This window comes from Uranotaenia lowii, chromosome 1, assembly GCF_029784155.1.
Source record: "Uranotaenia lowii strain MFRU-FL chromosome 1, ASM2978415v1, whole genome shotgun sequence".
Classification (NCBI taxonomy): Eukaryota; Metazoa; Arthropoda; class Insecta; order Diptera; family Culicidae; genus Uranotaenia; species Uranotaenia lowii.
Genome location: NC_073691.1, coordinates 75,110,436 through 75,126,189, shown reverse-complemented (window position 1 = coordinate 75,126,189; position 15,754 = coordinate 75,110,436). Strand labels below are relative to the sequence as shown.

At 41.2% G+C, this 15,754-nt stretch overlaps 2 protein-coding genes across 3 annotated transcripts; one reads left to right on the top strand and one right to left on the bottom strand.

Moving 5' to 3' along the window:
• Nucleotides 1-814: 814 nt before the first annotated feature.
• LOC129738558 (uncharacterized) lies at nucleotides 815-4,712 on the top strand. 2 transcript variants are annotated; one of them, XM_055729783.1, is made up of 5 exons: nucleotides 815-1,009; nucleotides 1,074-1,259; nucleotides 1,317-2,091; nucleotides 3,209-3,516; nucleotides 3,581-4,712. In XM_055729783.1, the coding sequence occupies exons 1-5, from the start codon at nucleotides 928-930 to the stop codon at nucleotides 4,468-4,470; spliced, it is 2,241 nt and encodes a 746-aa protein (XP_055585758.1). In that variant the 5' UTR covers nucleotides 815-927; the 3' UTR covers nucleotides 4,471-4,712. The 2 variants fall into 2 exon arrangements, with proteins under 2 accessions (XP_055585758.1, XP_055585757.1); XM_055729782.1 differs by having other exon boundaries at nucleotides 3,197-3,516.
• On the bottom strand, nucleotides 4,642-14,580 carry LOC129738559 (myrosinase 1-like). The gene is made up of 4 exons (XM_055729784.1): nucleotides 14,130-14,580; nucleotides 13,447-13,980; nucleotides 5,015-5,565; nucleotides 4,642-4,921 (listed from the first exon to the last, which is right to left on the bottom strand). Exons 1-4 carry the CDS (start codon nucleotides 14,529-14,531, stop codon nucleotides 4,810-4,812), a joined length of 1,599 nt encoding a protein of 532 aa, XP_055585759.1. The 5' UTR covers nucleotides 14,532-14,580; the 3' UTR covers nucleotides 4,642-4,809.
• Nucleotides 14,581-15,754: the final 1,174 nt, after the last annotated feature.

Genomic DNA, 15,754 nt, shown 5'->3' with positions numbered 1-15,754 from the left:
TACACAACTTATTAAACAGCCTCTACGCCGAGAAAATTGAAAATTTTCCATAGTATTTACATCAGAAACATTTGGGCGTATGTGCAAGTTGAACGAATCAAAGGACGAAAGAAAAGAGACGAATGAAACAAATTTCCCCTCCAAACGACGAATGTGTTCAGACGTATGAACGATTTATGTTTGAATATGTCGTATGTTCCTATATAATTAAAAAAAAGCTCTAAAAATTGCAAAAAAATAAATTCATCATGTGGAATATCTGACACAATTAGTTTCCATGAATATTGCGTATTTTTTGAAGGGTTATCGGCGAAGGAATAAAAATAGGATTTGAAAAACACTCTTCAAATTTCAGAAGCGTTTTTCTCGGTTCGGTGTTTCTGTTTCATTCGACGTAATGAAAGCTCACGCGAGATATTATAGTCCTATTTGCCGCTAGTAGTATTTGTGTCATAATTCGGGATGTATCACTAATACTTTTCAATTTTGGGAACATTAACCTCAAAAACGACCTTGTTCGTCGGCTGGCTGCCCAGTTTTTGCACTGAAATTTGTACCGAGAGTTTTTGAGGTTAATTGTCCCGACTCATCTATACACGCTCTGCAAGTGTGCGTAAGAAATGTCAAAAACAACTCTATTGGTAAGATTTTGTTAATTTTCAAGGAGACAAGCAAGAAGTGAGAAAAACCATAATTATCAGCAGAAAGATTTTATTCAGTGCATTTTTATAGTAAAGCTCACGCGACAGAAAACTTTCTGCATGCACTGCTTTTTCTTCATTCAAATCGTCGCACATTTTCGATCGAGCCTTCACGCGTGCATCTGGTTTCAAATTTTACCCTGCCTGAAATTATTCAAATTTAAGTTTGCGAAAGTGTTTAGTTTAAAATTCAGTTCCTTGTGTCAGTTAATGTAAAATTTTGAGAATGATCGACCAGGAGAATCTACCGGTTTCGCAAGAGGAAATCGCCTTCCGGCTTACCGAGCTGGAATCCACCATCAGTTCCGGTAAGCTTTTTTTTTGTTTGTTCCTCTTTCTGTTTACATGAAAATTTCATCATTTCCGATTTAGCCAACGATGCAACAGCAGAACCTAGCCACACCGGAAGTGGACCGAACAATAGCAGTACCAATATGTCCGCCGTAGGTGGATCCGGGGGAGGGAATTTTTCTATGATTTCCGAAATTTACAATGAAGATTATATGGTCACACAAATCAATGGTTGCCGACAGTACGGGCCACCACGAAACTGGAAAGGTTTGTCGGTTCGTCTTGTGTAAACAAACTTTGAGTAAACAAATAAAATGTTTTTAGGAATGGCTCCCGGATTTGGATGCGAGATTTACGTAAAACGTATTCCTCCAGAATTCACGGAACTGGAGCTGGTTCCATTGTTCCAACAATTTGGTCGTTTATATGAATTGCGCTTGATGATGGATTATAATAACCAGAATCGGCGTTACTGTTTCGTACGCTTTACCAATGAGGAAGATGCCAAAACGGCGATTGAAGTACTCAATCATCACTACGTTAAAGACAATCAGACGCTGGAGGTCCAAAAGTCTTTCGAGAAATGTCGGCTGTTCGTCGGAAACCTTCCCAAGGACTTGGATCGTAAAACTATCGAAGTTTCCTTCCGGTCTCTCTTCCCAGAAATGACTCGTTTTGTAATGCATAATCGCATCGCTGATGGGGAGAAAAACCGTGGATTTGCTTTTATGGATTTTCCGGATCACGCCGCTGCCCTGCGGGCTAAGAAGCAAACCACACCGGGATGTATGAGAATGTGGGACCGAGACATCAAAATCGTGTGGGCCAATCCACAGCGATCGCTGGATCACTCGGGGGTGGACGAGGTTAAAACGCTGTTTGTCCGAAACATCGATCTAACCGTCAACACCAAGGATTTGTATAGCCTTTTTTCCCGGCTTGTACCGCGACAGCACATCATCAAAGTGTCCCGGGTACGGGAGTTTTGTTTCGTCGAGTTTGCTACCCGGGAACAGGCCGATCTGGTGATGCACACCATCCAAGGCTACGTGCTCAACAAGTTCCCTCTGGACATAGAATGGGCGATGCCGCCACTCAGGTAATTTTAAATAGTGATGGCTAGTTTTGTAACATTTCCCGGAGATTGAATGTAGGGTTTGAATTGTTTTTCTGCTCTGATGTGGTAGGTAGAAAATAATGGTATCCTAATCAAATATCCCTAGTAGTTAGACATTTTTTCCAGATTAAAAATTCTTTGACTTCTGAAAAAATTAACAGCTTCCTGGCCCAGAATAGCTTTTCTCAAAACATATGACCTACTTCGAACATAATCAGATCATCTACTTTCATTGGGATTTGTTTTTGTCATAATATCTTAGAAGAATATTTGTGGAAAGTTTTTTTTATTCATACAGGACGTTGAGAGATCACATACATGTAGGAGAGTAAGTTGGTGCTCAGGATGGTTTCTGAATATTTCTTTTTACAAACCAAAATTTCGCCGCGACTATTACCCATCCCTATACTAACCAGTGAATCAAATACCCTCGGCACATTTAAACTTTGTAAAAGTAAAAGGCCTTTAATAAACTAGCTGTAAATAAAAAAAATGAAAATAACATTGTATATGCAATTCAAAACAATACACGGTTTTAAAGAAAGTTGATCATTTATTTAAAATATTCATATTTAATTTTTTTTACAGTTTTGCCAAATAGTGCGTAAATTTCTGAAAAGAATGTTACCTAACCTGTTTCTAAAAGTAAACCTCTGAATCGCAAAAACGAGAGTTGATAGAAAGTACTAGTTCAATATTTTGAATCAGCGCTTCCAAATTATTTTAAATATGCTTTTACATTCTTGGCACCTCGGAAAAATGTAATTTACAACAAGCTTAGGTAACTAGCATTTTGAAAACATATTTTAAAATGAAATCTATTAACATTGGATATTTTGAAACAATAGCTGTTATTGTTTTCCGGTCTTTCATTGCTGAACTTCAGTCCTTCAGTTTTATGATTGTTCAGCAATGCAAATAGCTAAAAATGTTTGCAGTAACTCTTGTGAACAACATTTTTTCTGATTTAAAGCGACAAAATGTTTGTTTAAATCTCGAATCATCCGGGGAATGTCTACAACTCTTGCTTTCCTCTTCGGTTTAATACTATTTTCAAAACTGATTCGCCCCCGTAATTAACCCCTAGACCCACCTGCAGGAACTCGTTCCACAACATGAAAAATTACGACTTTGATTCGCTGCTCCGGATCAAGTGCATTGCCAACGGATGGGACCTGCCGATTATTTTGTACGGACGAGTTTTTGCCCTCAGTCAGCTACAGTATGCAGCGGTGGTTATCCGAAACTGCTCCCGAGTGCACGCTTACTTCATCGAAATCTCGCTGCATGGTCTGGCGGATGTGCAGAGCCGCCTTTGCGAAGCCATCAGCATTCTCATCGACGAAGCCGGTGTCTTGCCGGAACCGAATCTGGTTTTGAAGATAACCAACGACCATATGATACATGGTAAGGAGAAAAGCTTTTAATTTCTATGAATGTTTCTAAATTATTTTCTTCATCGTCATTTCAGTTGGATCAGTTCAATCGCTGGCGCAGCCTCTTTTGAACGTAGCGCGCGATGCAGATCTTTCGATCAATCTATTTTGGAATGAAATCTTCGACTTGTGCGTGGCTGTCAACGTCTTGGTAAAATACACTTTCGATGAACTGTATACCATGTACCGCCAGGAATTGGAAACAGGAGAACCATTCTCATACTTACAGTCGCTTGAACTGAACGACCGCATTCTTGGCTGTTTGAATCAAAATTTCCGTCGTCGACCTGCTCTGAACAAAAAATTGGACAACCGAGAAATACTGTTCGTATTGTGTGATCAATACACGCTGACAAACTATAATTTCACGAAGAAAAGCAACTTTATCGATGTCACCCTGGGAATGATGGAACAAGTCGGGACCAGTCCATTCCCATACAAAATTATGCCGATGTTCCCGCTACAGTACGTTCAATCGCCTGGTGGTCGTGAAATCAAAATCGGCGCTGTATATTTCGGATTGAATCCATACTCGAACACGCAGGTTCCAGGCGAGGTAGCCCTCTGCATGGTACCTCAGAATCAATTCCAAAACTTCCAGCCGATTATTCCGCCGCAGCAACAACATCAACAGTTTGCCGTGGCACGAGCCCCGATCCAATCCAATTACTGCATTCCTCCACCCCCGAATCATTTACCTCCGCAGATCTTCGCTGCCAACTACCCATCAACAGCAACAGTTCATGGTCAAGGTATGCAACCGAGTTACTTCGGCGAAGCTCAGCTAATGGCTCAAGCCATGCAACAGTTACGAATTCCTGGGACGCCTATGCCGCAAACCTTCTTCGGTCATCCGGAATCGATGCGAGGAGGTGGTTCACAAGCGCCGCCCGGTGCCCTCATGCCACCGCCATATTTTTATTGATTTTTTTTTCTACCTTGGTCGTAAGCAGCTGTTTTAAATTAGAGACGATAGTGCATTAGGGAATGTCTTTTTAAGCACTTATGGTAAGGCAAAATTGGACCAGTTTTTTTAAACCGTTGATTTTGATATGACTTTCGTAATTATTTTGGTATCATGAAGATTGATTTACGTTTTTAAAAACTTTTAATTCCATTGTTTGGGTAGTTAGAGTTGGATCCTATATGAAGATTCTTCAGACTTCAAACAGGTTTTGATATTTTTTTTTGTTTGTTCCTTTTTATTAACATTAACAATTAATAAATCTTAAATTTACATACTTGTTTGTTTATCTAAATTATTCTAGGGTATCACACGGGTTTCAATGATCTGTTTCATCACTCGGGAAGAAAGTTTGGGTGTTCGCTCCAAATTGGGACTAGAGAAGTTTACGTGATATAATCCAAACTTTTCACTGAAAAGAAAAATGACACGCATTATTTTCCAGCTAGGTATTAAAGTTATCGCAAGTTTTATCGCTAAAGAATTCCGAAGATAACCGACTTACCTGTACCCCCGCAACCACTCGAAGTTATCGATGATGCTCCATGCAGTGAACCCCATTATTTTGCACTGGTCATCGAGCAAAGCGTTCAACAATTCGGTCAAGTGTCTCTTATAGTAATCAACTCGGTCATGGTCATCCAGCTGTCCATCGTCGGAGTACCCGTTTTCGGTAATAAGCACCAGCGGGTTGTTGTACTCTTCCTTGAACCAGTTTAGGATGCCTCGAAGACCCTCCGGCACCACGTACAGCCAGCTGGATTTCGCGCGTTTCCAACTAGGATCTACGCTGTATATCAGCCGCGTATCCTTGAGCTGAGATGGCGGACTGCTGGTGTTATAGTCTAGACGATCCAGGGCTACCAATCGACTGCTGTAATAGTTGTAACCAAGGAAATCCAAGGATCCCTTGATAAATTTCTTCGTCGCTTCCGACATTTCGGGTAATCGGGACATGGACCGGCCTTCTTGCAGACTGTGGTCAGCGATATCTTGGACCATGATTGGCGGGTAGCCACCAGTTTCACTCAACAGAGGGTGAATGTACCAGCCTAGCTGCAATAAGGAAAGATCGTGAAATTTATCAATTTCACCCTTTATCGCCTGAGATTTTAAACCAATTGAAGTTGAAGGAATTTCAATTTGACATTTCTGATTATAATCGCTATATCTTTCTTGTGTCTCAATCGATCTGTACAAAACTTATATTTTAAGAAACAGTAAGTAGTTCAACTAACAGTAACTCAAATATGATTCCAAGGTGATTTTCAGTTACAATCATTTAATTTTACGTTATTCAGAGCTCAGTTTATTTTAACATGGTTTTCACAACTAGCACTTTATTAACTTGGTTATCTGTCACACTACATAACCTGATGAACAATATTCCTCCAATTCAGTCGGCCACCGTTCTCCAACTTCTCGGGTATCCCAAATTCGCCAGATCAGGCTCCACTTGATCTAATCACCTCGCTTTTTGCGCCCCTGCTTGTCTCGTTTTTTCCGGATTCGCAGCGAACACCTGTTTTGCAGGACATTCGTCCGGCATTCTCGCAACATGTCCTGCCCAGCGTATCCGTCCAGCCTTTGCCCAAAATGATTCTTAACACTCGTCGCCTGTAGAGGATAACTGGTCTAATGAGTGGCGTGTACAGGCTACACGTTGTGCGAGGGCAAAGTCTTCTCCGACTGCAGTTGCTCGTGGAGTCCATAGTATGTACGACCTTCGCTGATCATTCGCCGCCGGATCTAACGGCTGATGCGGTCACCAGTGAGCCGAGATAGACAAAGTCTTCTGTATAGGACTATCTCCAGCTCGTAGCCGTCGATCGTGACCTTGTTATTACTGGACGAGCGGGTTCGGTCGGTCTTGGATCCGATTGCCAGCATATACTACCATAATATACTTCGTCTTGGACGTATTTATCATCAACCCAATCCTTCCTGTTTCGCTTTTCAGTTTGCGGCAGATCTCCTCCACTGCCTCAACTGATCTGCCGTAGTGTTCTGTTTGTGTGTGGGGTTAGGCGGCGTAGTAGTATTCGGGACAGCACTTTGTAGGCGGCATTTAGGACAGTGATCGCTCAGTAGTTCTCACAGTCCAGTTTGCCACCCTTCTTGTAGATCGGGCATATGATCCCCTCCTTCCACTCCGGTAGCTGTTCTGTGTCCCAGATCCGGACCATCTCCCGGTGTAGGCAATCAAGTGCCCATTTTGATAAAAACTCAGCTATGATGCCATCCTTGTCAGCCAACATGTTGCTATTCATCTGGCGAATGGCTTCCTTAACTCCATTCATTGTTGGGATTGGCTCCTCTTTGTCTAGCTACCCTCGCCGCAATGTTGCCACATCAAAATCTGTACCGCTTATCAAAAAAATCTTTTTTATCTGTACCGAAAACTCAAAAATCTGTACCAAAATCTGTACCGAAGAAAACAAAGTTCTGCATTCAATGTGTTGATATATGAAGATTTTGTTTCCTTGTTTTAATCTTATAAAAGATATATAATTTATTGCACATTGTACATTTTTTTAGTTAAACACTTTCTGCGAAACTCATTTAATCATTTTTATATTCTCTTCCTAATGTTCATGATGTTTATTAACACGATTTTTGAGCGTCATATTTAATACGACAATTTTCGATTCGACGTTTAATCTGAAATAACTTTTCGTTCTAAGGATAGCGTCCAATGTGTCAACACTCAGACGATTACGAACTTGGGTTTTATTGGCATTTACTTGCGAGAAAATGCGCTCAATCGGATTATAATCAGATATTTAGTATTTGTAGCAAATTTGGAAATCTAATTGTTCTATCGTGTACTTCCCAGTAAGGAACTCCTATCGTCAGAATAATAAAGGTTAACTTTTGATTTATTTTCTATAAAGTTTTCAATAATCAGTTTTTAAAATTAAAAAATCTGTACAAATCTGTACCAAATTTTGAAAATCTGTCATCTGTACGTACAGATTCTGTACCAAAAATGAGCTCAAAAATCTGTACCTGTCTAGATAAATCTGTACATGTGGCAACCATGCCTCGCCGTCTTGGTTTTCTACAGTTGCGCCGTTCAGGTGTTCATTGAAGTGCTGCTTCCACCTTTTGATCACCTCACGATTGTCCGTCAGGATACATCCGTTCTTATCCCGGCACATTTCGCACACATACCTCCGTCGTTATCCCGGCACAAAGCCTTTGCGGGATGCGTTGAGCTTCTAATAGAATTTTCTAGTTTCCTGGGAACGATGCAGTTGCTCCAGCTCCTCGAGCTCCTCTTCCAGCGGGCGGCGCTTTTTCTCCTGGAAAGGTTGGACTTGCTGCCTCTTCCGCTGTCGGTGGTTTTCCACGTTTAGACGGGTGCTTCTTTGCGCTATTGTCGCGTGAGCGGCATTCTCTTCGTCGTGTTCGTTACACACGACCGATGAAGTTTTCTGAAACGCTGTTGATGGCTGTCTTGATTGTATCCCAAGATCCTAACAGTCGTCGAGAGGGGCTTCGTCTAGCTCGCTCTCTGCCGGCAGTGCTGCTTCGAGCGATAGCGCGTAGTCTGCTGCGACCTCAGGTTGCTTCAGTCGTGCGATATTTAATCGAAGTGCCAGCTGTCTACATGCGTTTCATACGGCGATCTCCAGATGTACTTGTGTAGGAGGTGGTGCTGGAGAAAGGCACTAGATCTTCCAGCATAACTCCTGCGGCGTAACGATGTCGAATCTGCGGCTCTTCAGTTCGTTGGAGAGCACGCGAGTACTGCTCATGAAATTTAGAGAATAGCAGTTCCATGTTTCCAGTTTTCAAACACTGGTCCCTTTCGTCGCGTGGGTCTTTGCCGATTTCCATCCGAAAATTCTTGTTCATTATTCGTTGCTTATAATCAAAACTAGTCCTGCCTCATGTCAAAATTCTCATGCCCCTAGTCCCAGAAATAAGATATCAAGTCTCAGGTGTGAGATCTTATGTCTTGGGTATCATGCCTCAGGTCTCACATCTCAGGTTTCAGGTTGCTTTTTCACGGTTTTCCTGAATGAGAACGATTTTTTCACGGTTTTCGAGAATTAACACAGTTTTTTAGTGTTCTGTAGAAGTTTGTGTTGTTTTATCCAGGCTTACTGATATTAGCTTCATTTACTTCAAAATTTCCAATCGTTGCCGACGCAACCACAGAAACGACGCTGTTAGCATTTACTCACGAACAAATCAAAACATGCAACAGAAGAACGCCGTCTAAAGCCTAGTCCACACTAGGAGACGGTTCGTCTCGAGACGGTCTAAGCGTCTCCCGAAGAAAATGGGAGACGCTGAGACCGTCTCGAGACGAACCGTCTCCTAGTGTGGACTAGGCTTAAGTGAACTATGAGCAATGATATTTCGTTCTGTTTTCGTTGCCTAGCGTTCCATGTTGATTTTCTCCTCCCGATTTATAGTCAATCTCCAGCAATCATCACTTCGCCAATGAATTCATTCGTTAGCGAGTTGATTCGGCGCGAGTTGATGACGATGATGTTGACTCATGTCCAGACTCAGACCCTCAAGGAAGCTCTGCGACGTAGTTCCACCTCCCCGTGATGCAGAGTGGAAACGTGTCTACAGACTTGTCACCTGTAGATGTACGGCCAAGAGAACTACACGTCACATTTGGTACAAACACACGTGGTGGCAAAAACGTAGTGCGACTGGGCACCTTGGTACCAGTGCTCAGTTGCAAGAGGGAGGGGTCGTATCGTGTATCGGTTAGTCGCGACTATGCGGGACGACCAAATGTTTGAGCGGGTTTCGATAGACCTGCCTTTTGGGGAGGTTCCTGGCCCCGATTCGCGGATACGATTGACTCACGACAGACAGAGGGGCCTAGTGCCGTAACATGTGGCGCCCAGTGGATGGGCCTCAGGTTGTGTCTCGAAGAGTCGAGACGGAGAAATAATTGGATGTGTGGTTATCTCCGGACCTGAGGAGAGGCGAGTTGTTCTCGTCTCGAATTGGGTCAAGAGACGTACTGAACGAGGGCCTCGAGACACGAGAAAAGGTGTGTATTGACGCCTCAATTTGTGTCAAGAGGATGAGTGTGAGGGGGCCTCGAGTCACGAGTCGAGGCGAGTTGTTCTCGTCTCGAATTGTGACAAGAGGCCGTATGTGGGACTCGAGTCACGAGTAGCGGCGAAAGGACTGCCAACCCGTGAGTCGTGAATCGTGACAAAGAGTGGATGACGATTGCTGGTGTAGCACGTATAAACGAGTATTTGCGCGGAGCGCATTGCGCGAGTATGGTCTCCCATGCCGGGTATAGCCTTCGTTGCAGGTCCGAATGAGAATTATGGCGAGAGGCCCCAGGTGGATTTTATGGCGTAGGGGTACATAGTATCATGAGTCGTCCAATTGCACCCATGGACCCAGAGTGGCAAACTGAGGGGACGCGGTGGCTCGTCGTGCCTTGGAAAGCAATCCGTAAAAAGGATTTACCACCTGGGTGATCAACTAATAAAAAGACCCTCAAGGAAGAATGCTACTAGGAGGACAATTCTCAGGATAAAGACTTTCCCATATTCGATAAACAATTTACACAATTTGAGAGAAAAATAAGCCATTATTGACATAGATTGGGTTTTTGGGCACCTCTTGATTTCCTAGAATTAAATCGATTTTCTTCATGAAGCATTCGTGGCGCAGCAGGATTGTCAGCGAGTCTAGAAGACGTCGATTGTTTGTTAGTTGTCGATAGTAACTCAGAAAATAACTGATCACTAATGAGGATAAGAAAAACAAACTAGGTATGCGCCGTTCGATGCTGAAAAGCGTCGTTTCTAAAGAAAACAGACCTTCTGTGTTATGAAGCTAAATCGTTGGTGACTAGGATCGGGGGAAAAATCATTCTGATCGAAGATTAGCAACCTTGGTCTTCTTGTTATGGAAGAAGAGTTGAGTATACGGAGTTTTATGCCCTCAGATAGAGAATATTTTACAGAATCTACTCACATATACAAAATAAGAGTTTTTAAATAAATGCGGAGTTAGCTTATGTCAAATCATTTTGTCCATCAGTGAAGGTATACACTTTGAAAAATAAAATCCCCTTTGTACACGTGCATTAGTAAATTGAAATAAGAAGCTACATTTAGCTAAAAATGAAAAACAACAATCCAATTTCCTTGAGTGAATTATATGCACAAAAGCGATTATTAGGTGCGTTGAAAATGACTTTCAAAACGTCTTTGCTATCGAATTCCCAAGAGTGTTTCAAAAATACAATAAACTGAGGAAGCTTTTATCACCGGGGTAACTTTGATCAATTCAGTCTTTTAAGTAACTTTTGATTGCTGGGGAATATTTATTAAAAATTTCTCTACTGCGACTGGCGCAACTTTGACAATTGATTGATTGATTGAAAAGTGTTAGGTCCCTCGGTGCGCAGCTTTCGAACATCATCGAAGGAAAATGCAACTTCTACAATCAACGACCCTTGAGCTCAACTTAGACGTTCTGAACGTACGAGACGTGTTCCGGATCGATATACTTCTGGACTCTGGGCTTAAAAGGGGAGATGTTGGGTCCCTCGGTGCGCAGCTTTCGAACATCATCGAAGATCGTCATTACTGGATGCCCCAACAAGATATGTCAGTTAGATAAACTTTTGTTATTCTTTATCATTTATTCTGATTTTTGTACTTTAACGACAACGAGGTTGAGAATTATATGGTCGCGATTCGACCAGACCGAACTGAACGCCATAAACTTGATTTCGAGAAAATCGAGTACAAAGTTCACAGCCCTACCAATTGATACCATTTCATTAGATATCTCATTTCATCATTTTACTATCACATTTAGACTCTTATAAAGCCGTCGAGCATATACTGGTCGATTTCTGATTACACAATAAGCCGTAAACAGAATTTTTATAGCAATATGTTTGCACCCAGTTCACTCTGGTCGAACCAAAATGTTTAAAAAATTACCATGCGCTATCATTTGACTGGGCAATTTGTTCTAAACGTAGGAGCCTACTAATAGGCGCTTTACGAGCAGCACCCAACGAGTATGGCTGATGCTTGGAAAATGTTTTTTTTTCGTTGAGCCAGAGTGAACCGAGCCATACAAATTTCGCACTTTTGAAGTCCGAAATATCTTTAATTGTTACTTACCGGTTGCGTTCTGAACGACAGTGAGCAATAAAATAAAGTATCTTTTATCGTTAAATGTTAAAAATTCTAACATCCTCTTGGGTAAATTGGAAAACAATACTCAAGGGATTCGGTTCAGTCTGGCGGAGCGAAATTTTTACAAATGCTTGAAATCCGAAATATAAAGTTTTTAGCCACGGGAACGTTCTTTATCATTCAATTTATCAGATATTAGTTCGAGACGAGCCGAAGAACTGTTTTGAATCGAAAAAACCAACACACAGAAGATTATTTCGCACAAAATTAGTTTTCTTGACCAAAACAGACATTTTGTCTTTACCTCTAAGGTGGCTCTCAGTTCACTTTGGCGCAACGCATTTTTGCCATTTTCACTGTCTACAACATTGAAATTTTCTAATAAAATCAGAAAATATAGGAAAAATGTTCTGATTTTCATTGGACAGGTAGTTTATCATGTTTCGCATCCGCTGCAATAGATAACTCAATTTTTTTCAAATTGGCGTTCAGTTCGGTCTGGTCGAATCCAGGCCATATTAGAAGTTAAAAACGCAAAAACTTGGTTTCTCTCGTGGTGACACAACAGGTACAAAACAAAAAGTATACCCACAAATCAGACTCTACTCCAATAATGAACTTCTGTGGAGGTGGAATTATCGGTATAAGATTTTATGCCAGACCGGCATTAACAAGGTTTCTTAAAACTGGCATTGTCACCCCACCGCAACTGCATTGCATATACATATTTATCTGTAAGAAACTAAATAAAACATATCCCATATCCTATCACAAGACAGAGCCGGCCGGCAATAAAACAGTTTCTAGTTTTCTAATGTAGTGCGTTTTTTAGGTAATCGGCAGTGGCAGAAAGACTATGACAAACAAACCTTCGTTTGCTTACAGACGCAGATGATGCATTGGGTAAAATATTGGACTGGAAAGTCAAGAAGAAAATGTTGCAGTCAGTTCGATTCTCACTATTTCTTCTTTTTTTTTAGATAATTTATCCAATATCCAAATCCCAAATCCAAATGATTTTCTTGTTTCGTTTGAATGTAGTGGTCATGCCTCATTTTGCTTAAGGAGCTCGAGTCTTTATGCCAATAGTGCTTTTGCAATCATATCATCTTTCGGTACAGTCCTACACTTTTCAGCGCATTTTTGGCACAGAGATTTGCTAAATAGGCATCGGATTTTTGCAACTTCTTCTATGGGTGCACTTCGAGCTTATCTTCTTCCTGTTTTCTGAGGCATATTTGCTTTTTTTGTCATTGAATAACGTAAATTAGCTATACGCAAGATGTCTGAAACTATTGGCGAAAGCCCCATCAATTGATAAGCTAGTAGTTTCTATCTGAAAATACGTAAATATTTGCTATTTTCTACTCGCTTTTCTTCAGCAGCTGCATACCATCAGGCGTGATAATATATAATATATTTTTAAAGATGTGTTTTTTTTGATAAACCTATTTGGAATTATGAAAACTTCACTCAAAGGAATGTAAAGTCGTCTATAATTTATCGTTCACTCAAAATGTTGCTCACGCAACATCGTACTACCACAGATGACAGCAGCACAGCTTCGAAATAGCGAATATGGGTTGAGAAATAAGAGAGATACAGTGATTTTCAGCCAGGAATGTCAAATTAACACTCTAGAACTGAGTTTTGTTTTGCCTGGGTATAAAAAATTCGAAATACAAATTGGAGTCATTAACAGAGTCGTTCAGATAAACAAATGAAAAAAATCACCCTAAAAAGGAAATAAATCATTTCATGGGCCTTAAAATCGATACGTTACCTGAAACTGTAGGGCTCGATCAACAACGTCCGGTCCTGTTTGGTTGTTGGCTGGGTAGTAAAATCTACCACTCAGTGTAATTCCCACGACGCCTTTCTGCATCGCCCGATATTTCTTGTCGTACACGTGGTAGGCAGCTGCATGGCTCAGTAGCACGTGGTGGGCACACAAGTACTCTCCGACGCCCGGTGCATAGATCAAGGGTCCACTTTGCCCATTGCCGTAGCCTTCGACGCAAAAGTCGTACGGTTCGTTGTGCGTCAACCAAACTTTGACTCGATCGCCGAAGTACCGATACAGGGTATCGGCATAGATCTCGAAGTATCGCACGAAAATTGGAGACGCAAGACCCCCCAAATCCTGTATGTACTGTGGTACGTCATAGTGTATCATCGTGACGACCGGTTCAATTCGTGCCTCGATCAGAGCGTCTATAAGCTTATTGTAGTAATCTATACCCGCCGTTTGAAGTGAAGAGATGTCTCCTTCTGGCAGGATTCGGGGCCACGATATCGAGAAGCGGTAGAAGTTAAACTGCAAGAAAAGATAACATAATTCCAAATTATTAACCTCAATGATCAATGATCTAGGGCTCATCCTCATAAATGTTCCGTAAAATAAGGTTTGGGGGAATGATTTTAAACAATCTTAAAGGTATTGATGGTTAAGAAGGATCCACTTACCCCAACTTCTTTCAATGCGGCGATATCTTCCTGAAAGCGATGATAAGAATCTGCCGCCACATCACCGGTTTTCCGATCCACAACCAGTTCAGGGTGCTTATGGGTCAGACTGTCCCACACCGATGGTCCCTTGCCATCGACGTTCCAGGCTCCCTCAATCTGGTACGCTGCGGTAGAAGCTCCGAATCCGAACCACGCCGGGAACTTTTTATCCATCCCCGGTAGCTGATTATCGTGTGATTGAAACAGTCGGTACTTGAAGATGCCCTGCGACCAGGACGGCGATTTGGTGACCTCGATCAAATTTGGGGCACTGGTTCCGAAATATGGGTTACTGTGGCACTTGTGCGCCACAAAAAAGAACGAAACTATGAGCAAGATGTCTCGGCAGAAACTACCCATCCTGATCCGATCGAAACGAAGCGTAAATTGATACTGATGCAGGCAGATGAGTTAGTTCCGAGCACATAAAGAAGAAAGTATACCTACCTATCATATACGCAGCATAGCGTCTGCCCGGCTACCTTTAGCTTATCTGCTATTAGCTTCGAACTACATGTGTATGTTTGCTTTCTTTCACCCGACCGATTACTCAATGTTGTTTGATAACATCAACCGGCTCAATGAGAACTTGATTATCAACGAGGTCGTTTAAGTGTGTTAATGATGCTAATTTTTTCCGGTTTCTACTCCTTTTGTCCTTTACTACTTATCAATTTCTGATCTCCTATATGAAAGGTGCTATGAATTAAAATCTGCTTAACATTTTCAATGACAAGTTGTCTACCTACTGAAAATCATTAATGTTTTGGAAGTATAGCACTAAACTTGACCTCAGGACACGTCGTTCCTAGAATATATATTTTGATGCGCAAACTTGTAAGTTACAAGTTGTAACACGGCGCTATAATTAGGGCTAGGTGGGGTAATTATGAACAAAATTTCTTCATTTGACACACTTACAGCCACCATATGTTAATTTCTTATCACAAACTTTGAAAAGCTACCATCAATGAATGTTTCCGTGCTCGTTATCATTCTGTAGAACAACTTTTGTTTTTTGGTCGCAACCTCTGTCCTTGGGACGTCTGTTCATAATTACCCCGTCTGTTCATATTTACCCCACTCTCTAGGGGGTAATTATGAACACGGATTACGAACTTGGTATAAAATTTTTGAAAAGTAATAGTAGTTATACGTTACATTTACCCATAGTAAGCAGTGTATGGTGATTTTTTACTTAAAAAATTATGTTCATAATTACCCCAAACTCTGTTCATATTTACCCCGAGACTTGTCCAATATGAGTTACATGGTGTCAGAAAATCTCAATTCAACACCAAATAATGAAAGTAATTAGCAGTAACAAAAAAAATGGGTTGTTTTATAAAAACTCAATCCAATTCATGTATAAAACTTGCAAAATAAACAAATGTAATCAAAATTAAGATGTAAAACAGTAGAAAAATAGCTATCTAGTGTTCTTTTTAATTGATATTTTTCAATCTTTTGTTTCGAGAGTTTAATTTCTTTGTTACATCTTTTACGTTTTGGTTGGTTTCTTTTTCCCGTTTCTTTACGTCTTTACAGAACATTCGATTTGATAGGACCTCTCCATACGTGTG